Below are 23,567 nucleotides of genomic sequence, written 5' to 3'. Positions count from 1 at the left end.
AAAATGATAAGAGATGGGTTGTTGTGATTATGGGCTGTAGGGTAGGGACCATAACAATGGTCCTGCAATGAAGAACAGAAGATTCCAATCCACTGTTCTATTAAGTCAAAAGTCAGTGTGATCAAAGGCTTTTCAAGTTTCAACCTTGAAACCTGTTAGGAAAGATCCATCAAGTTTGATAGGCCCTGATCCTGATGATCATCTCCAGTAAAATTTGTTATAGATGGGAATTTTTCTTGTGATCTTTTTAGGTTAAAAAAATGGGTAAATTGCTGTAGCAGCTCATGAAGTCTGGTTGTTGCTGAAACCTTCTCTAAATTTTAGTAATTGCAATTATTTCCCCTCAATTTTTTTTTTTTCGCTTTATGGGACTACACAACAGGGGGTAGACCCCAGTTTTATAGCAAGATGTGCAGTGTTAGATCAAGTTGATAGGGTGTTGGAACTTGTTTTATTGACAGATGATCCCAACTCCAGAATTACATTTGATAAAAATGTTTATTTTCAAATTTTCTCTTCATATGAAATATGATCCCAACCCTTCCAATCTCTTTTCTTAAATTGATTTATTTTTCAAGCTTAACCTTCATATCAATCACTCAAAAAGCTGTAACTTTAAATTTTCCTTTTTTTATAAAATTTATATTATTTTTTCTATATAAACTAGCCTCAATATTAAATGCATGGTATTTTAGATATTTTTGTGACTCTTGATAGAGGGTTCTACCAGAGTAGGTCTACTTGTAACTATATTAAAAAATTCAAGATAAGTAATTAAAACTATCAAACTTAAGGGAAGGTTTCATCCATTTACCAAAAAATAAGAACAAAACTTAAAACAGTGACTCAATTGGTACGTTTATCTGATTTCCTCCAACCACTGACTATCCAGGAGGAAAAACTTTAGCTGTTGGGGACCAACAGTCTATGCTCTTGAGAGAATTTCTGGAAATGCCAGGTTATCATAGATAAATTAGTAATTACATCTTAATTTATTTTGACTAGGGGTTATTAGGGGATTCGGGTGTATCGTCAGAATACCGAAAGAAAATGTTAATTAACACCAAAAAAACGTCATTGGTTGATGAATGTTGAGAATCGTTTTTGTCTAATTTATCATACGGTTTCGATTTTTTAATTACCATGATTTCTTAATTCTATATGGATGTACCGATCGGACCGTCCACATTGGTCATAGCTGTTGATGTATTTGTGCTTTTCCCTTCGGTGTATATATACATATTTTAATCTGTAGAACCCTAACGGCTATGATCAGCTGTTTATGATGTCATGGCGTAGCTCAGCAGCATCCAAATAATTTTAAGCCATCTACCCAATGCTTGTTAGTTAGGGTTTGCTTCAAAATTGTCGGATCCAAACCTGTCCGAATCTGAAAACACAAATATGAAGAAGGAAAACAATTTCTAATAATCATTCTATCACAAAATCGTTACCATGAGAGATGCTTCACCCAGTTGAATTTGCATTCAACTAATAGTTTCTTTTATTTTTTTTATTTTATCTCTAAAATTTTATAATTTATTCAAATTGTATCTTTGATTTTGGAACGTATGATACCCGACGCAGAAGGTTGATGTATAGACCCGACCCGGTTGGTGCTGGAAAGATGAAACGCGTAAAAGGTTTCTAGGAATAAAAAAGGGAAGTAATTTCATTTATTCAATTTAAAATTCTAGAAGACAGACGTAACATTAGGCACACAAATATCTTAGAAGTTTCATCTGATTAATAATTTAATCGGATCGGATGTAGATTTAATCCCATTTTGATCCGATTAAAATTTGAATTTGATAACATTACTACAACGATTATTATTATTATTATTATCATTATTATTATTATTATTATTATTATTATTATTATTATTATTATTATTATTATTATTGTTGTTGTTGTTATTATTATTAAGTTTATATATTGATATCATACACAATAATAACTAATAAATTTAATATTTTATATTTATATACATGTAATGCTAAAAATAATTAGCTTTTTAAAATATTTTAAACTTCTTTTGTTATTTTAAATTCAATAAGTCAAAGGTAATTTAAATCTAAATACAATCTGAATCCAACATATCGGATTTCAAATGCAAAAGTTCTGTAATCAGATCAGAAGCAGATGGATCTGATCCAAATCTAATTCGACTACAACCCTAAATAGCAACACTTAAAAAGAGGTTTTTCTTTTTTTCTTTTCTCCTTTTTTTACTGATTATAACAACATCTAATTATCTATCTAAGCTAAAGAAAAAAAAGGATAAATCTATGATATCGGAATGGCATAATATCTGAAGAGCTTTGTCCGAGGTATCGTTGATTGGCTGCAATTTTTTTTCGGTATCATATCTTAAATAAATCATAAACACGTCATAAAAATAACAAAATGTTGTCTTTTCTTTTACAGCCTCCATTCATATACACAAACTTCCAACACCGGGAAAAGCCTTTGTTTATTGTGTGAGTCCGTCGGTTAGTCATCCGTGATCTGACATGACCAATTCATTGCCAAATTAGAAATAAATAATTCAAAACTTCACAAGTTTCTTTAAGAGGGGTATATATTTAGGGCTTGATCATTTTGTCAAATTTAGGTTTTATTAAAATATTAAAAAAAAAGAAAAGAAAAGAAAGGGAATAAAGAACTTTTAACATATGGGAAAATTCTGATTATTATTCTGTATTTTGGGCTTAGTGTTATTTTAGTCCTTAAATTCTAAAATGCGACAATTTAGTACCCAAACTTTTAAAATGTGATAATTCAGTATCTGCCTTTAATTAACTGTTAAATAGTCGTTAAATGACATTTTAAAAAGACATAAATGTCTTTCAAGTGTTATTTAATTTTTTTTATCAACCATCTAAACGTTGATAAAATATTAACAGTCTAAATCCTTGCCTTTTCCATTCAAGAAAGTTAGGTTTACGTTTGAGCGGACATTCTAATGACCCCAACTTTTTTGAGTAGAAGAGACAAGGATTTGAGACTATTAATTTTTTGTCAATGTTTCGATGGTTGATAAAAAAATTAGATGACACTTAAAGCATTTGTGTTTTTTTCAAATGCACTAGATTGTCATGTTTTGAAAGTTAGGGTGTTATTATCACATTTTAAAGTTTGGGACCAAAATGACACTTGGCCTAAAATACAAGATATTAATTGGAAAATTTTCATTAATTTTATAATAATGAAATTTACAAAATCAGATTCAATCAATGCAAAAGCCAGTTTAACACCATTATTAATTATTACATAGATATGAGACCAGATCTGCTCCTTACATAAGGCGCCTCACATGCACCTCACACGCATATCCTATCCCGTACTTATAAATTATTTTTCATGAGAGATGTTCCCAATGTACAATGGATGTGCATGTGAAGCGCTCAAGTGTGAGGAGTAGTTCACATGCACATCTCTGAAGCCGATCTCAAATTTAACACAGGATAAAAATGCAGAGGTGGCACAGCGCGTGGCAGCCACACGGGTTTTAATATTTTAAAGGTTTCTTTAGTGTGTGGTGGGTGGCCTATAGCCGCTATAGCCGACGAATTTCTTGGCTACCCATTACGTCGAGCACATGGAGTACACACGCTGCTCAATAACTCGCGGTTACTTTATCGGTAAGCGAGTAAGAGTGAACGCTACGCACGTCCAGTAATTTATTTATTATTTGTCCATCTTCGTACATTTTCTCATCTGAAAGCGCGTCCGTCCGTGACAATTGCTCAACAACAACGCCTCAACCCTTTGTTTTTTATGATAAAGATCAGCCTGTCAAGAGTAGTTTGTATCTGGGCTTGGCTTGTGCAGTCCACGCTCTTTCGCATTCATTCGTCTTTCAATTTCTTCCTTGAACATGCGTTCGGTGGAATCCATAGTTTTGTTTATTTATCTTTTTCGGGCCCAGTAGCCTCTTTTGTTTCTTTCGGAGACTGTTGTCTACAAAGTCTCTTCTCGTGTTTTTTTTTTTTCTTTGTTGAATTGAATCCCTGAATCTCTCTAATCGGGTACTGAGATTAATTACCCCATTTCGTTGTCCTGATATTGCAATTCTTTGGTTGCCATGTCCGAGATGGAGTCCAAATGATGGATGTTTGATTTGGTTTTAAAATGAGATGCAAGAGTTTCTGGGGTTTACTTGGAATTACAAATGTTGATGGGCATGGGTTCCAGGGTAGAAGAAATGGCAGAATGCTTGACCCACCAGTCAACGATGCAGTTGTCTGTATGTCGGTCAGTCCGTGACATGTAATGGCAGAGTATGGCTGGGGCCCGTTTGTAAGGGCTTCGCTTTGTTTTAAGTTTTTCGGGCCGGTTTGGGAGGGCTCAGCTTAGAGTTCAGTCAAGTTGGTTTAGTTGCTTTGAAGAAATCCTTCAAAGAGGCTGAACTACTGATGTTTTAAAAAACGACCTAGAATTGAAATCGTTCTGGTCATCAGTTTTTGAGTTGATGATTCGATTAGATGACCTATTTTGATAAAAATAAAAATAAAAATAAAAAAGAATTAAAATAAAAAATGGCAAAAAACCATTGAATGGGTTGAATGGATGGATAGTTCAACCACCTAGGTCAATGGGTCGTTGATCAATTCAACGGTTTTTGGTTAGGGACCGGGTTTGAGGTAAAATGGAATCGACATCCAATGGATATTGAAAACCATGATTGATAGAAGATTTGGACTCTCCTGATTTTTCACCAAATATAGATAAAAGCCTTATAGGCATGGCGTAGGTAGGTCAAATTCGAATCGAATAAAGCAATATCCGAATTCAAATAGAAAATTCGGTATCTAATGGATATTGAAAATTAATATTTGAATTCGAATCCGACTAAATATTCGAATATTTGATTCGATTCAAATTTGACCAATTAATTATTTTGGTAATCAATAAACATATAACATAAATATTTTATTTATACAAAGCATATAAATGCATAAATTATTTATATAATTTTATTATTATATATATAAATTATATAAATCATTTAATTATTTTATTTATTATATATAAGAATTAAATAATCAGTTGAATTCGAATATTTCTCGAATCAAATCAGATCATATTCGAATTCGAATCTGATTAACTATTTGATATAAATAGGATATCTGAATTCAACAGATTAGATATTCAAATTATTCACATTCAATTTAATTATATCGAATCTTGAATTCAAAATCAAATTTTCGAATACCATTGGCACCTCTACTTATAAGCTGTTTAAGTGCACCTGAAACATTGCATTTCAACTCTTCTAAAAGGCACTAGTTAAGTAGTGCTTTTGTTGAGTGCTTTGAAGAAGATATTTAGTACCTGTTGGAAGGGCTTTCAGCAACAGCTTTTGTCGTAACATAAAATGAGAAACCCAAAATGCCATGAAGCCATGTTTGATAAAAATTGAAAAGCCGAAAATAGGTTTTATATGAGCCACAAAAATTGATTTCTGGTGAAGCTATCTTAGCTTCTCCGGACAGATGATGCAGTTCAATCAATACAAAAAGCCATCCTAAACAGGGCATTAGTATTTAGTGCCTATTTGGGAGGGCTTTAATATTAATGTAATGGCTTTTTGGCTTTATATAAGCCGAAAAGACCGGAAAGCCATTTTATTCCATGCTTGGTAAAAAAATTGAAAGGTTTACATGATCCGAAAAATCAACTTTCTAGTGAAGCTATCTTAGGTAGTTTCTTCCAAATGGCTCAGGCAAAGCAGCTCAAACATCCCAAATGAGACACTAGTGCCTGTTTGGTAGGATAGATTTTTGTGCAGAAGCTTCTCATGTTACATGAGTTGAGAAATCTGGAAAGCCACGAAGCCATGTTTGGTAAAAAAATGGAAAGCTGAAAATAAGATTACATGAAACATCAACTTTCCGGTGAAGCTATCTATGTGCTTTCTCCGTAGTGACTCAGTCAATGCATAAGCCCTCCCAAATATGCCCTTATGTGCTAATAAAAACAAAAGCAAAGAAAAAACAAAATCATATTTCATATACATTAACATTAGTGAACACCTTAATATATATAAATTTCTTTTCTATTAGTGCCGTTGTTATGAATTTTGAAAACTAATCAAAACATCTTATTCGAAAATAAATTGATTCTTAGAATAAAAGCACAGAAAAGATGTTCTCTGTTTTATGTGTTTTTGTTTTCAAAATTGAAATTAAAAATTATGTTTTTGAATGAACATATTTTCATCTGGTTATATAACAAAGTTCAAGAATGTGTTTTTTTGTCATTTTGATGATGCATAGATTTCAAAACATATGAAAACAAAAGCATTCATATTGTAGAACATCAATGATAAATGAAAACCATTTGATTCAAAATCAGATTGTTTTCAAAAGTGAAATCAAAAGCATATTCTTGAATCTGATTTTGAAAACATGCATGTTTTCATTTTAATTATTTAACATCATATTTTATAAATCATATAATTTTCTATACTAGAAAATTTATTTTTATTTTAAAACAAAATCAACTTATTTTTCCTTACAAAATTTAAAAACATGTTTTTATTTTTTACTGATGTGACAATTCAAAAACAAATGAAAACAGAAAAATTTCATGTTATAAAACTCCTTTTATTTAAAAAATAAACCCATGTTGTTGAACACTCCCTACAATGATGGCTCTTGATCCTTTGCCCATCAAATATCAAATATTTAGCTATGGATTCAGCTTTATGACTCTTTTGACGAAGGCTTCATTGAAACATTGCCATTAAATAAAAAGATTAAAATAAAAAAGTAATGACAACCCAACCTTAACGCCAAAGGGATCGGGAACTGTCCTGGTCTTACAAGTTACAATGAAAAAACCATTAGAATAAAATGGAAGAATGATAAATTACTTTGGGAAAGCGCAAAGTACGTATAAAAAAAAAGGATTTTACATGATTTCGGCTTTTCCATTGAAAGCTTTTCATTTTATCATTTTAATAATATAATGCACCTATATAAAATATTAACATATCCCAAAACTTTCATACCCAATTTCAAATTTGACAAAATTATTTCGAGGTTTGATTCTGAAATTGATAAGGATTCTTCCTCGGGAAAAAAAAAGTAGAGAATTAGAGATTGGTCACATAAAGCTATTGACTTTCCATGGATTTCCGCCACCTTTTCTGGATTTATTGATAAAACAAATAAGAGAAAAACAGAAAGTCGAGGGGAAAGTTCTTTGACAATTGTTTTTCATTCTCTCATTTTCTTTCAAATCAAACATAGCTTAAAAGTAAAAAATAAAAAATAAAGATTGATCTGGGCCTTGAATCAGCAAACTACGTTATGATATTTGCACATTTTATGATATTCTGCTGTATAAAACCCAAAAATAGAAAAATCATCTGTTATCATTTCAGAGTTTAATTAAGTGAAGTTCCCAAAGTTCTCATAACAATAGAGGCATGTTTAGAACTAGTTTTCATGAGTTTAGAAGAGTTAAGATAAATTAATAAGGTGTTGATTGCCAATATAACAATTATTTTCTGTTTATGTATCATTTATTTTTGTTTTGAAAAATAATACATATTAGCAAACACCTTCTAAAATGATTTAGAGAAAAACTGTGTCAATTTTAAAAACCACGTAATTAGGCTTCTATGAGTATGTCGGTGCCTTATTTCAAGAAAGTAAAGTATTATGTGGTCATCAACAAATAGGGAAGAATCATTTAGAATGCATTTTACGCTTGGGAGATGATTAAATGCCCTCTAAGTAATAGAAAATATGGTTAAATATAAAAAAAAAAATCAAGTATTTCGAAAATGAATCACACCACGAGAGCTGGGAATAAAGTCTCCATATCAGTGTTTTTCAACCCACCGTTGATCTGGTTGGTTGAACTCTTCGAACCCCTTACCAGGATTCTAGATCCGTCAGTCGGTAAAAAATTATTGATTTGGTAAAAAACCGTTTAGATGCCATAACTTTGCACTCTGATATTTGATTGGGGTAATCATATTTTTTTGGGTAAATTTTTGAGATCTATGCATCCTAAGGAGCTGTAGGTGCCTTTCCCCCCTATCTTTGCGAAAAAACCCTTTTTTGGCCTCAAATCACAATTTTTAATATTTTTTATAAATAAAAAAAAAATAAAAACTGAATTAAAAAACATCAATTAAATATAAAATAATACATATAACATATCTAAAACATAATTATACATTATTTCTTGATAAAATATGTATTGTATGTATGTATATATGTATGTATGTATGTGTACGTGTGTGTGAGGCACAATCTCTAGGTCAATTTTTAAAACATCGCCCCATATCACATTTTCTTTTCTTTTTTTTTTTTTTTCTGTTTTGAATACCAAATCACATTTTCTTGTGGGTGTTTATTAGTAGATCACTATCAAACTCACTATCTTGTTCATGGTTTTGAAAACTAGATTGACCGATTGATTTGGAAACTGGTCAAGCAATTGATTGATCCATTTCACTCTAAAAACGTTCTTGGGCCAAAAACGATTGAATAGGTTAGTGATCCATTGACCCGGGTGGTCGAACAATCGACCTAAACAACAGTTTTGACATATTTTTATTTTTTAAATCAAAATATACCTTTCATTTGAATCGAATAGTCAAACCGTTTGACCCAAGAACCAGTGGCCAAAACGGTTCTGCATCCGATCCGATTTTTAAAACCTTAATCTTGCCAGTTCATGGTGGTCAATAAGAGGAGAGTGGATCGGTAGTTTTCTCAACGTTGTTAACTTGTTCGATTCTTTTCCTCTTTATTGAATTCCTTGTTTTTTACCTAAAAGAACATAAAAAAATCCTTGGCCACAAATAAAAACTATAGGCCACCCAAATTGCACCATGCATGAACATCATTCCAAAAAAAAAAAATAATAATAATAATAATAATAATAAAAGAAAAAGGAAAAAGACTTCAGGTATAAGATCACACTCTTCTTGAAGTTGAAGTTAATTACCACAAAAAAGTTGAAGGTTGAGTAGGTCGTGTAGATGCCACACGCCTTTCGATACTTTTTGATACATACTCTGGTAGGGCAAGATAAATGAACTTGCCTGGACTTTTCTGGCATCAAGCACATGGAGTCCACACGCCCACTCAATACTTTATTATTATTTGAACGACAACTCTGCAAGCGGGTCCAACTGCTGACCCAACCATTTTGTGCATTCAACACGCTTTCTGTCTTTCTCACCGTTTTTTCTGCCTTTTCAAGTTTCTTTTATTCTCAATGAAAAACATGTCCACCCGCAATGATGTGGCTCAGCTATTAATGGACCCACTGATTATGGCTCACCTGTGACCACTTACCACGCCAGTGGGATTGGATTCAGTGGGCTGTTTCCTTGTTACTTCGGAAATATTTTAGGTCATGTTTGCTTTTTGGCAAATTATTTATTCAGTTAAATGTAATTATTTGGATAGGTTTTTTAGAAACATTTATTTGGCTAAATAAATTTAGTCTTGTTTTCTATTTTATTTTTGAAGTAAATAAAATAATGACCATTTAGTAATAAAAATCTATTATTAAAAGGGGTATTTTTGTTCTATTCAAGTATTAACAATTTTACTTATAGGTAAAAAAGTTATTTATCCACCTAAGAGATGGGTATCACATATCTAGTTAAGTGATACCCAGGAAATTAAACTTTCCCTTATCCCCAATTAAATATGAAAAATGAATATGAGATTCCTATTGACCAACTTTCCTCCCTCTCAAAATCCAAAAAAAGAATGTCCCCTTGAGGCCTCGATCGCTTTTCAGTAAGTTATTTACTTAGGTAAATGCAGTTATCTAGGTAAGTTTTTCCTAGTAAATATTTATCCGTACAAGTGCATTTATTGTAGCCATAAAAAACTATTATTAAAAAGGTCATTTGTATCCCATTCAAGTGTTGGCAACTTTTCTCTTAGGTGGAAAAATTATTTATCCAACTAAAAGATGTATATCACAAATCTGGATAAGTGATACTCAAAAAAATAAAGTTTTCATAATCCCCACATAAATTAAAAAAAAAAAGAGAACATATAATTTTTTATTAATGGGGATTTTTCCTCTCTTAAAATCCGAAAAAAAACACCCCCTAAAAATTAAGAGATAAATAGAATATACTCCAACTCAAAAATCTAAAATTACAACCCTCTTAATATTATAGTAGCACCCGTATAAATTGCATCATGCTTGTCAATTTGGCATACAGTGAGGATTCACCCCACCTGTACGGTGTGTATCGTCTGGACGGACAGAAGACCATGCTATGCATCCTATTTTAATGGTTAACAGTTCGATCGGTTTCCATTTTTATCAATTTGACATACAGTGAGGATGCACCCCACCTGTACGGTGTGTATCGTCTGGCCGGACAGAAGACCATGCTACTACTGCATCCTATTTTAATGGTTAACAGTTCGATCAGTTTCCATTTTTACCCAGAATAATGTTAATTAGGGTCTGCCAACCGTGTTTGACTGAATGACAAAGGTGAATTTTCTCTTCTCGGTAACTTGGAAAAAAAAAGAGAAGCATTTATTGATGCTAATTGAAGAGATTTGGGTAGCCCAATGATGCACATGTTTCTAATAATACATCGAACATTGCAACAAAAAAATAATAATAATAATACTTTAAACATTGATGGTCTGCAAATTGGATTTAGGAAGGGTTCCCTAGTTGCGAAAGCTGTTAGGTTAAGCTGCATTGACCGAGCCCATATCTCATACATGGCCGGTTCTATTTTTATGGTCTGTCATCACTTAATGTGTAATCTTATGTTTTAAAAGAAGTATTTAATTAAAGAAATACTTTATAAAAGTAAATTGGGAGTGACGCAGCGCGTCGTGTAATGTCAAATCACATTGGGAGTGATGCAGCGCGTCGCATTCGACCGGGTTAACTATATAAGCACCCGGATGATTGAATCAGCTTCGGACTTGAAGTCTCACGAAAAGAATTAGGCGTAGAGCTTCTTGTGTGTCTCATTAAATTCATAACAGAACTATTTATAATACATATCGGTAGTCTTGTAGAATAACTAGGAAAGTAAAACAACTAAAACAATTAGGAATTGGACTTGACGTCCACCGTCCGATAACCACCATCATCCAATGTAGGTTGGATATGTGAGCTGTCGACATTATCCTGGGCTTGTTGGATCACGTAAGGACTCTCTAGGCGTGAGAGGCGTGGACTGCCGCCGGTTGTTGAGCTAGTCCTCCATCATTCTCCCCCTCTTGGAAAGAACTCGACCCCGAGTCATGATCGGAATATGCAAGTGTCACGTCCGATAAATAACGATGAAGAACAACAACATTAAAGGTTTTGAAAATACCCATGTGATCTGGTAAATCCACTACGTAAGCATTGTCATTGATCTTCTTAAGGATCTTGTATGGACCGTATTTCTGCGGCTGTAACTTGCTATGCTTCCCAACGGGTATGCATTCCTTCCTTAAGAACACCATGACTTCATCATCGACGTCAAACACTTGGTACCTACAATGCCTGTCAGTTACAATCTTATACTTTGCATTGGTCCTCTGAAGTTTCTATTGTACTTCCTCCTGTACTGATTGGATATGTCCTGCTAACTGTTCTGCTGAAGTACTAAGGCCTGGTACCCTGGGTAGCTTTACCAAGTCCAATGCATGGTTAGGTATCTTCATATAAACAATAGAAAATGGGGATCTACCTGTAGAGCTATGAACTGCATTGTTGTAGGCAAACTTTGCTTACACTATGGCAAAGTCCCACTACTTCGGCCTTTCTCTGCAAATGCTTCGGATCAAGTTACCCAGAGTTCGATTTACCACTTTCATTTGTCCATCAGTCTGCGGATGAGTTGTACTGCTGAAATTCAATGATGAGTCAAATAGCCTCACAAGGTCATCCAGAAGTGACTTAAGAACCTCGTATCTCGATCCGACGTGATGGTCTTAGGCACTCCATATAAACAGACAATCTCCCTAAAAAATAGTTTGGTTGTCGCTGTTGCATCCGCGGTCCTCTTGCATGGGAGGAAATGTGCCATTTTGGAGAACCGGTCAACCACCAAAATGACGGAGTCCATGTTTCTTGGAGTCTTCGGTAAGCCTAGCACGAAATCCATCGACAAGTCTTCCCAAATCGTAGTAGGAACAGGTAAAGGCATGTAGAGGTCAGTGATTTGGGTTTGACCCTTAGCCGTCTGACATATGTAGCACCTACTCATGATAGTGGTCATATCTCTTCTCAATTTAGTCCAATAGTAACGCCCCTTGACAGCCCCAATCGTCTTGTCCCTCCCGAGGTGTCCTGCTAAGCCGCCTCCATGCAAATCCCTGATGATTTTCTCGCAGAGGGAGATGCAAGGAATGCACAGTTGGTCTCCCTTCATAAGAAATCCATCATGTACGTAGAAATCACCCGCTGGTTTCTGATTCATGCACTTTTCCCAAACCTGCTTGAAGTCTTCATCCTGGGTGTACAGATCTTTCAAACATCCAAAACCCACAATTTCGATACTAAGAGTCTTGATGAGGGCCACACGCTTGCTCAAAGCATCGACCACTGTGTTCTGTTGCCTAGCCTTATACACAATTTTGTATGAGAATTTATCAATAAAAACATACCACCTTGCATGCAGATCACTCCTCAACTGTTTCTACTTACTTAAATACTTAAGAGCTTGATGGTCGGTGTAAATGACAAATACTTTAGCAATCAAATAGTGTTCCCAGGTCTTTAATGCTCTTACAACAGCATAAAATTCTTTATCATAAATAGACCATTTCTTCATGGCTTCGCATATCTTTTCACTGAAGAAGGAAACTAGTCTCTTTTCTTGTGATAACACAACCCCTATGCCGACTCCACTAGCATCACACTCAACCTCAAATAATTTGTTAAAGCTTGGTAGTGCTAAGACAGGAGCGTGCACAACTTCTCTTTGATGAGAGCAAAACTTTGCTCTTATTCTTCTCTCCATTGAAACTTACCCTTTTTCAAACACTCAGTGATAGGGGCTACAATGCTACTAAAGTGTTTGATAAACCGCCTATAGAAAGTTGTTAACCCATAAAAATGCCTTACATCTATGACGTTCATTGGGGTTGGTCACTCCCTAATGACTCGCACTTTCTCCTCATCCACCTTAATTCTGTCCTTGCTTATTATGAAACCCAAGAACAACAAACTATCGCTCATAAAAGTACATTTCTTTAAATTAGCATATATTTTGTTCTCCCTTAATGCACTCAATACCTTTCGGATATGTCCTAAGTGCTTATCGAAAGATTTGCTATAAATCAAGATATCATCAAAATATACCACAATAAATTTACCAATAAAGGGGCATAGTACCTAATTCATCAGTCTTATGAAGGTGCTGGGTGCGTTAGTTAGTCCAAAAGGCATGACTAACCATTCGAACAATCAATCTTTGGTCTTGAAAGCTGTCTTCCATTCATCTCCGGAACGGATTCTGATCTGATAGTAACCACTCCTGAGATAGATTTTGGAAAAGACCACAGCCCCATCAAGTTGATCGAGCATGTCATCCAGCCTGGGAATGGGAAACTTGTAGCCAATAGTGATTTTGTTGATTGCTCTACTGTCGACACACATCCTCCAACTCCCATCTTTCTTAGGTGTTAATAATGCTAGTACTGCACATGACCTCATGCTGACTTGGATATGACCCTTTTTTAAGAATTATTCTACCTTCTCCCATAAAATCTCGTTCTCTTTAGGGCTCATCCTATAGTGTGGAAGATTAGGTAGGCTAGCGCCAGGAACAAAATTAATGTGATGCTGGATATCTCGCATGGGTGGGAGCTCATTAGGTAACTCGTCAGGAACTACGTCATGAAACTCGTCGAGCAATCCCTGCACTTCCATTGGGATTTTGTTATCCCCCAGTGATTCACTCACGCTTTCTCCCTTTACTACCAGAAAGTGGACCTCGCGGGTATCCTTACATTCTCTTACAAACTCAGAGTGATGATGGGTTATGGTAAGAAAATTTCTTTCTTCTGTCTTTGAAGTTTTGGGTTGGTTCTTTTCTGCCATGGGTAATAGTGTATAGCGCACACCCTCTTTCTCGAGTTGGTATGTGTTCTTCCTACCCAGGTGCTTGGCATTTGCATCAAACTGCCAAGGCCTACCAAGCAAAATATGGCAAGCATCCATATCCACATTAACACAATAAACCTCATCAGTGTACTTACCAATAGAGAATGGAACTTTGCAGCGTTCCTCCACATGTACGCCCCCGACTTCCTTGATCCACCCAATCGTGTAAGGATTCGGGTGTCTCTCAGGAAATAGTTGCAGTTTCTGTACCACATCCCTGCAGATAATATTTTCCTGACTACCGCTATCAATAATTAATTCAAATAGCTTACCTTGTATAGTACACCTGGTGCGAAATAGTCGGTGTCGTTGTGTGGTATCCTTGCTTCTCTGAGATAGCATTAGCTTCCTCACTACACACATGTATTCTTCATGCTCATAGGTACCTTCTTCGTCCTCCCCATCAGGTCCACAATATACTTCATCGTCACACACTTCTTCCTCATCCCTCTCCACCATGTTAACTGCCTTTCTTCTGGGACAGTCACTAGACTTATGCCCCACTTCATTGCACTTGTAGCACTTAAAAGGATCAGGTTTTGCATAGGGATTAATGGCTTTAGGAGGGTTTGTAGTATTACCTTGAGTGTTTCCTCCCGTGGCGGCCTTACTGGTGTTAGCTACATTCGGCGGGTGGGAGGTTTGTGTTCCTTGGATTGGCTTGCCCTTGTCGACTGTTGCCATCCTGTTGTCGCTCCCACTATACCGCTGATAGTTATCGGCTTGGGTCCTCTCTTGGAACATTAACTCAGCCTTCAGGGTTAAGTTACTTGCTTCCTACACGCTCAGAACCATTTGGACGCCAATCTTGTCTCGAATAGCGGGTCTCAGACCACTCAGATAACGGGCTGCCTGTTGATTGTCACTTTCTAATAACTGGCTCCGTTCAGCCAATCTCAGAAATTCTGAGGTGTACTCATTTATGCTTCTTGTTCCCTGTGCACACCGTTGATATGACTCAAACATATATTACTCATAATTAGGAGGTAAAAACCTACCTCTTATTAATTGCTTCATATGCCTCCATGTTCGAACTTGTCCTCTTCCTTCTCTGATTCGAGTCTCCCTCATTCGTTCCCACTAGACAGATGCTCCTCCCTTCAATCGAAAAGCTAATAATTTCACCCTTCTTTCTTTCGGGATCTCCATGTACTCGAAGAAACAGTCGACCTCGGTGATCCAATCTAGAAGGCCCTCTATATCCAGATCTCCACTAAAAGTAGGAATATCCACCTTGAGTTTAAATTCATCATTATTCCGATGGTGATTAAAATTGCCGGGATTTCGCCAACTCTTACCGGTTCTGCCATCACTGGAAATAACTGAAGCAATGCCGAGTTCTAGCTCGTCGTTGCTATCATCTTCAAGAATAGGGTTCCTGGGTATAGGATCGATGATTGGCCTACCGTGGTCGTCTCCTCTAGCTTGGTGCAATGCGTGATCCCTATTCCTTGGAACATCCTCTCGTAACAAAGTTCATAGTTGTCTAGCAATCTCTGCCAACTGTTGCTCAATGTTATGAGTGGTTGTACGCTGCTCTTCGATTGCTCTCCAAACAGATTGTATCCCCTGATCTCCGTCACGGGGTTGGTTGTGACTGCTACCGTCTTGATTAGCCATCTGACTGAGTGAACTCTCGCTCTGATACCACCTAACGCAGCGCGACGCACTCGACCGGGTTAACTATACAAGCACTTGGACGATCGAATCGGCTTTGGACTTGAAGCCTCCTGAAAAAAACTAGGCATAGAGCCTTAGAAGAGATATAAGAGAATAAAGAAATTCTTGTGTGTCTCATTAAACTCAGAACAGAACTATTTATAATACATACTGGTAGTCTTGTAGAATAACTAGGAAAGTAAAACAACTAAAACAATTAGGAATTGGACTTGACGTCTACCGTCCGATAGCCACCATCATCCAATGCAGGTTGAATATGTGAGCTGTCGACATTATCGTGGGCTTGTTGGATCACGTAAGGACTCTTTAGGCGTGAGAGGCGTGGACTGCCGCCGGTTGTTTAGCTGGTCCTCCATCTTGGAGTGTATTGGAATAACTTTTATTGAAAAACAATTCTAACACGCTTTAGAAAAGCTACCTAGCTTCATTTATAAGTAATTTGGCAACTCGTGATCGAAATCATATCATTGGTTTTCACCAAACATGGCATCACGGTTTTTCATTTGGAGCCTAATGCCAGAAGCTGCTGTGTAAAAGTCTTCTCAAACGAGCATTAGGGTTGCAAATGGTATCTGCCCTGTTAATTTATTAAATAACCACTTGATTGGTTACCACTTATATGGTAGTGGTTGATTGGTTAAACCTTACACGTTTCAGCTCCATAGTTGAGCTCTTTTGATTTGCCTATAATTGGATTAAATATGTATATATCCCAATTTGATCTGTTATAGTTCAATCTAATAGTTTATATATGTATAATAAGTTCAATACAAAAAAGAAAAAGTAAAGCGTACAAGGTTATTTAAAATTAATATGCATAAAGTTAGTTTAAATGAATGTTATATCTTCAGGTCTTACAAAAGTTATTCCAAGTCATTTTATTCATTATATATAATATATTTTTAGTTCTTTTTCTTAATATATGTATATTATATATATATATATATATAATATAATATCTTGATAATTTTTAGTTTATTTTATTATAGGTATTTTAGTATCCAAATTTCATCTGAATCTAATTTAACATTTGATTCGAATCCAAAATACTAATGCTTAGTTTGGAAGGAGTACAAATATAAATATGTACAGTATAAATACATACAAAATAATATAAAATACAAAGTTTTGCCCTCTTACCCCTTCCAAACTGAGCCTAATGAACCAAAATAAAATTGGATCAATTTGTTTGCAGCCCTATAGTAGAGATTCTGTTGTTACTTTTTTATCCCATTTTGTGTGCCATAAACAAAGATTTCACATTTTTACCAAAAAAAAAAAAAAACAAAAAAAGGTTTCATATGTTTGTATTTTAATTAGAAAGTGGAAAAGAGCTTAACTTGAAGTTGAAAATGCATATTACACATAATGCTCAATCAGATGGATAAAACTCAAACTGATTGGGAGACATTCATGGTGTGGGTCCTAATTTTTAGTACAAATAAAAAATTGGATAAACAGGATTAATCTTGAATCCTTACATAGCTTATTTCTCATCTATGCTCTATACTTGAACAAGTAGCATACAATTAATCCAGCTAGTTCTTCAAGCTGCCTAACCTCCAGCCATGTCTGACCCAATAAGCTGCCCAGAATTGAGAAGCTAGCGTCACCCCATGAAGAAGATTGCTGAGATTTATTCTGGTTGATTAAACATCCCCTTCCCGAGAGAGAGAGAAAGAGAGAACAGTCATGTAAAGATGACAAGAAGGGCCCATCCTAGAACATTTAGAAGTAAAACAGTATTCCTCTTAGTGGAACTTTTAGCTTGTGTTTTGCTATCTGAACCTTTCTCCTCCTCTTCTTCTTCACTCTCCGAACTTGTGCCTTTGGACGTGGGAAAACAAACAGAAAGATAAAAGGTTAGTGAATAGCCATGTAGATAATGGTCCACAAAGAGAAACAGAAAGTTGAGGGTGAAGTTCTTAAGAACTTTCCAACTTAATTTCTGCCTTTTTCTCTTACTTTCTATCGGATGAAACAATTCCTATACATATCCAGCATCATAATTAAGCTGCACTCACCTGTAGCAAAATTTAAAGTTGTGGAGGTCTCTGATCGGTGCTCCGACAATAAATAGTCTGAAGAAGATGGAAACTTGTTTTTGGGGCCAACCGTATATATCAACTTAGACTTTGGTTGATCAGTAGTGTTGAGTTGGAAGGCAAGGAACAAACGATTCGACTGAGACACAATGCTCATATTCTTAATACTGAGGTCCCCTTTGTCTGGCAAACAGGTTGATGGACGAGTCCCTTCCAGAGAATACTGCTTAATCGCTCCTTTGCCACTGCCAGAGGGAACCCAACCCACTATTGAGCTAGACCCAACCATCTTACCATCAGGGGAGAACCCAATTCCTACATATGAATTCGTGTTTGGTGCTGAGAGGATGAAATTCCATAGGCTTGGTCCAAGCTGTTGATACTGAAAAAATAAATAAATAAATAAATAATCCTCCAATACGTTAGTTATACAGCAGTAGAAAGAACTTAAATCAAAGTATATATGGACTTATGGAGGGAGGTGATAATAAGGAATTTAATTACTCTGAGGATGAAGTCTTCAGAACTCCAGACTGATACGCATTTAAGTGGAGTTGCGTTGAAGGGAATGCCGGAGAGAGTGAGGTTCGAACTGCACGAATCTGACCGTGAATCTTCTGAAGAAGAAAAACCAAGGAAATAAAAGAAGAGTATGACAACTAAAGAGGTCTTCATCTCTCTCTCTCAAAACTCAATAGCTCTTTGCTCTCCTTCTCCGTGGGTTTTAGTTCGGACTGGTGCTCACTGCTCAGTATAAATAGAGAAGCTGTTTGAATTAATTATCTCCTTCCTCCTGATGTTACCATAAAAAAAAAAAAAAGAGAATTAATTATCTTCTAAATTAGGCTCCTACAAGTACAAAAGTTGGAGTAAGAAGTTATCTAAATCCAATTCCTGGGTCCATGGTGGGCCCCACAAGTTATTATTATTTTTTAAAAGATATTGGGTCTCCTTAAAGTGTTCCAAATATGTGGTCTAAGATGCACTTTCAATCGATGCCAAAAATATTAAAGGTTTTTTATTTTGATTCCGGTTTTAAAGGATTTTTATTTTGATTCCAACTACAAACCAAACGAACCCTAAGTTTTTAGGTTGAATGGATCTTTGAAACTTATTAAAGCCTATGACCAAGCGGTTTAGTGTTCATCCCTATTATAATTAATCAACAAAGATATGAGTGGATTTTTACTTGTTCATACTTCAAGCTCAATAGGCTTTCATATGAAGGGACTTGTTAGAGCATAAAAACCCAAAACCAAGGTCTTAAAAACAGATTCAGAACTAAAACCGTTCTAGCCACCGATTTCCAGATTGATGGTTCAACCATATGTTTTGAACGGATAACCCATTTCAATTAAAATATAAAATAAATTAAAAAAAAAAAGTCAAAAACCGTTAAATGGGTTGAAAAGATTAATGATTCAATCACCCAAGTCAACAGTTGACTGACAAATTTAACAGTTTTTGGCGAAAAACCAGATTTGAGGTAAAACATAACGAGTTGCCTGAATGATTTCCAGGCCGAACGGTCCAACCGTCCAAACAAACAGCGGTTTAAAAACACTGTAACCTATTCATAGACCTCACCTCAACTGATGGCAGTTCCTCAATCTCGGATTAATCATGTGTTCTTTCCTTGTCAATTTGAAAATTTAAAACTTCATTTGAAAGGATTCTTAGAATTAAAGAAAAAAGGGCATGCAGAAGAACAGATCAGACTTCCCAAAGGTGCATGATACAACGTATGAAGTATTGTTTACTGAACTGAACCTTCTGCATTGATCGCAGCATATAGATCATTTTTAAGTAGCTTTGTTGGTTGAAAACTTAATTAAATCTTCTATTGAAATAATTCAAACAAACGCAGGTATGTAACCACTAATACACGACTTATCACATGGCTTGCTGACTAATCGCCTTATATATCCATGCACGTAGACTCTAAGCAACTCTTGATATTTTTTTTCTTTTCAGTCATCATTTAATTGTTTTGATACATTAATCCAAAAAATTCCCTGTTGATTTTACTCTGTTTCATGGTGAATGCAAACTATATATATATATCAATTTCTATTCTTATTTTTTATTTAGGTTCAGTTTGGAAGGAATATAAATGCAAATATGTAGAATGTAAAATTTAGTATTTTGCATTATTTTATATTTACATTTATGCTCATTCCAAACTGGGCCTTAGTGTATAACAATAATGGATGTACCTAGTACCTGTACCAATTTCTTCAACTTTTTCTTCCACATATATAAACTTTTCTTTGAAATAAGACTTTAATCCCTATTACCTACTAACCAATAATACAATAATACAAGTTAGATCTTAGATGTAGAAACATAAAAAGGAGGATTCCTTATGGCCATGTTCCTTTTTCAAATGAATTGGATCATACAGCAATTGCCTTACACTATTAACTTGACCTTCTAGATTAGCTACCTATATTTATTGCCTTTCTTCACATGGGTTGTCTACATTGCCTGCTAAATCCTTCTTTTGTTTTCAAGCTCCATAACATATACCTAGGTCCCATTCGTTTTTCAGCAAATTATTTATTCGAGTACGTATATTTATCTATATTCTTCAAGTAAATAACAAAATAATTATTTTAATAAAAGTTATTATTAAAAATAATAATTTTCAAATTCTAAAAAGAACGGACCCCTAAAAGCAACCTCTCTCAACATTTCTTCAGGTCATCACAAACTTACCTTCTCGGTCCTCACGGATTGACCATGCAATTTGCTGCATAATAAATTCTTTCTGACGTAGAATTGTCGACTGAAATTTCAAACATTTTATTAGTGAAGACTTTCTCCGGCCAGACGGTGGAGTTTTGCACTGAATCAAGGGATCACAGTTGACAAAGTGGCTTAAGAATAAAACACATGGAATCCTTTAAAACCATAACATAATCTAGGCAATGAGCAAGAGTGGTAATAATTAGCTAATACCAAAGCTCGTGGTTGTTAAATGCTTTCTCGTATTTTATTATATCCTTTGGCTAGTTCTACAGATGGATGATTAGTAAGCACCAACTTTAATTTTTTTTACAGGCCCCAGAAAGTCAGAAGGGTTAGGAGTTCACATCTGCACCCCAAAAGTGCCTCCCAACCATGTATTTGAAATATCTTCGAATGACAATTACAGGAGATATTTTCAATACTGTAGGGTGCAGATGTGAATTCGATCGAGATTTAGATTATAGTTTTCAAAATTAGACTGGATTGGATGGTCAGAATGAAAAAACTGGGAACCGGTCAGGTGATCAGTTTCATTTTATCCTAAAACTATTATTTTATATATATAAAAAAAAACATTGATTTGGTCAGCAAATAGTTGATCCGGGTGGTCGAACCATTCAGAGGTTTTGGTCATTTTGTCAATTTTTGGTCAGAACAGGCCATTCGTTTGATTCGAATGGTCGGACCATTCAACCTGTGAATCAGACCCATGGCCAATTCATTGTCTGATTCAATTTTAAAAACTTTGGTTTAGACCAAACCATTATTCTCAAAATATTACACCCAAATTTTGTTAAGGTATGAACCACACAATTGCCTGTAGGTGGGATAAATGAGACGAATTCACATCTGCGCCCCACAGCACATCCCAACCTTGTATTGGGAACATCTCTCAATGATATCTCATCATCTCTGAACTTGTCATCAAGAAGTGTTCCCAATACAAGGCTGGGATGTGCTGTGGGGCACCCCCTTGTGGGGTGCAGATCTGAACTCAAAGGAGGCATGAGATGTAAGAAATGAACACAAAAGATCCTTGCAATCTCTTTACATAATAGTCTTTTGTTAAGGGTGTGTGGCTATTATTCTACATCTTGGCATGTGGAGTCCAGAAGCCCCTCAAAATTGTTATGAGTAGTTTCGCCCAGCTCTAAGTTATTTATCGACTATTTTGTTGTTTTAAGCTAAAGAAAATTATAAAAGAGTTGATTTTCTGTTTTCTCTTTGTTGAGCTCTTTAATTGTTTAAGAATGTACTTCACAGTACGGGCAGCAGTCCCAAATTGGGAGATGAAATGTTTATTTTGTGCATCATTTTTAGGGCCATTTAGTACCCCTTATTTTGTGTATTTACTAAAACCTACCTTGGGCCTGCATCTTTTGCAATAGGGCCCATGAATTTATTACTAACATGGAACCTCATCATTGTTTCCATAGCCCACTAAGAAAAGGTAAAGTGTTTAGCTAATCTGAGTTCATTGTCAAAACACCCCTATACTTTGGAATCATATTATTTAGTGAAACCTTCCCTGAAGTTTATGGTTGTTGCTAAAACCTTTTCTGAAGTTTGGTAATTGCAAGCACGTCGCTTGAACTTTCTGACATAATTGCAATTAAATCTTCTTTGTTGGAATCTTCTAAACAGAGGCATGAAAATGTCCAAAATATCCATGCATTAACTTTTGACCAAAATGTTTATTTTCCAAATTTTCTCTTCAATGAATTGCTAGTCAAAACCCTTCCAATCTCTTTTCTGAAATTGATTTATTTTCCAAATTTCCCTTCAGATTAATCGCTCAAGGGAGGTTTCAGCAATGGTATTAAATGGTCAAAAACATCAAGGGAGGTTTCAACAATTTACCCTATTATTTATTATTGGTTTATTTATAGACAAAAGTATTAAATGACAACTTTGACCTTAATGTTCATTCGATCATATCTATACTATTATTAAAATGAGAGTGTGGAACATTTGCTTGACTAAAATACCCCAATTTTTGAATTTGATCCCTCTTTCATTTTTAAGACAAATGTAATTTGAACAACCACTTTTCCTCATTCCAATCCCTTTCAATATCTTGTATTTTAGGTATTAATTCCAATTAGCATTCATTAAATCATTCCCTTGCCTAGAATACCCTTATTTGAATTTAATCCCTCTCTAATTGTAAGGACACAAAATATAATTTGAACTACTACATTTATCATCATTCAATTCCCTCTCATTAAGTCTTATATTTAGGGTATTAATTCTCATTCTTTCATTGAATCCTATATTAATTAATTGTATTAAATAAAAAAAAGTGTGACAAAGAATAATTGTTTTTATTGATGATAGAAACAAAATATAAATTTAAAACCAGTCCAAAAGTTAAGATGTTTTCTTGTTCGGTGACAAGCCAACAATTCAACCTTCTGGGTCAAAATTTGTCAACCCTTGATGTCACAGTTAAATAATAATAAAAATTAAAAAAAAAGATAAAGACACAAAAAATATAAAAAAAATACAAAAAACTGTAGAAAGCATTTGGTCACATCTCTACTATCATATATTTATCATATTAAACAAAAATAAGTATGAAAATAAGAATAATTTTTATAGCTATATAAATATATAGAAAATTTTTGAAACATTATTTACCATCATCATCATACAAAAGTTACCACGAGCAAAGCACATGTACACTTACTAGTTAATAAAAGAAGAAAAAAAACATTTTCCATGTCAAACTGTTAATGCACTCCATTGAGGTTTACAAATAACAGCAACATAACATCAAAAAATAAATAAATAAAACAAAACAAAATATAGTATCAAATCTCAAACCTGAATCTATCTGGTCTGAATATCAATGAATGCCATGGTCGAATGAGTAATAATGAGATAAAATAAATCACAAATATTACCTCTAGACGCCGTTTCCCCATAGTTGAATCTCTTCAAGTCGGCCTCTCCTCTTATCTT

At 34.8% G+C, this 23,567-nt stretch overlaps 1 protein-coding gene and 1 pseudogene across 1 annotated transcript; both read right to left on the bottom strand.

Moving 5' to 3' along the window:
- Positions 1–13,110: 13,110 nt before the first annotated feature.
- On the bottom strand, positions 13,111–14,811 carry LOC148873352 (uncharacterized; annotated as a pseudogene).
- A 2,350-nt stretch (positions 14,812–17,161) lies between these two features.
- LOC148873351 (cytochrome b561 and DOMON domain-containing protein At3g07570-like) lies at positions 17,162–18,551 on the bottom strand. Its single transcript, XM_088974071.1, has 3 exons — positions 18,357–18,551; positions 17,832–18,234; positions 17,162–17,634 (listed from the first exon to the last, which is right to left on the bottom strand). Exons 1-3 carry the CDS (start codon positions 18,525–18,527, stop codon positions 17,498–17,500), a joined length of 711 nt encoding a protein of 236 aa, XP_088830197.1. The 5' UTR covers positions 18,528–18,551; the 3' UTR covers positions 17,162–17,497.
- Positions 18,552–23,567: the final 5,016 nt, after the last annotated feature.

The sequence above is a fragment of the Nelumbo lutea genome, chromosome 1 (genome assembly GCF_056320005.1).
Source record: "Nelumbo lutea isolate HS-2025 chromosome 1, American lotus-T2T, whole genome shotgun sequence".
Lineage (NCBI taxonomy): Eukaryota > Viridiplantae > Streptophyta > Magnoliopsida > Proteales > Nelumbonaceae > Nelumbo > Nelumbo lutea.
Note: the sequence above shows the minus strand (reverse complement) of the source record. Positions and strands in the feature narration are given on the sequence as shown.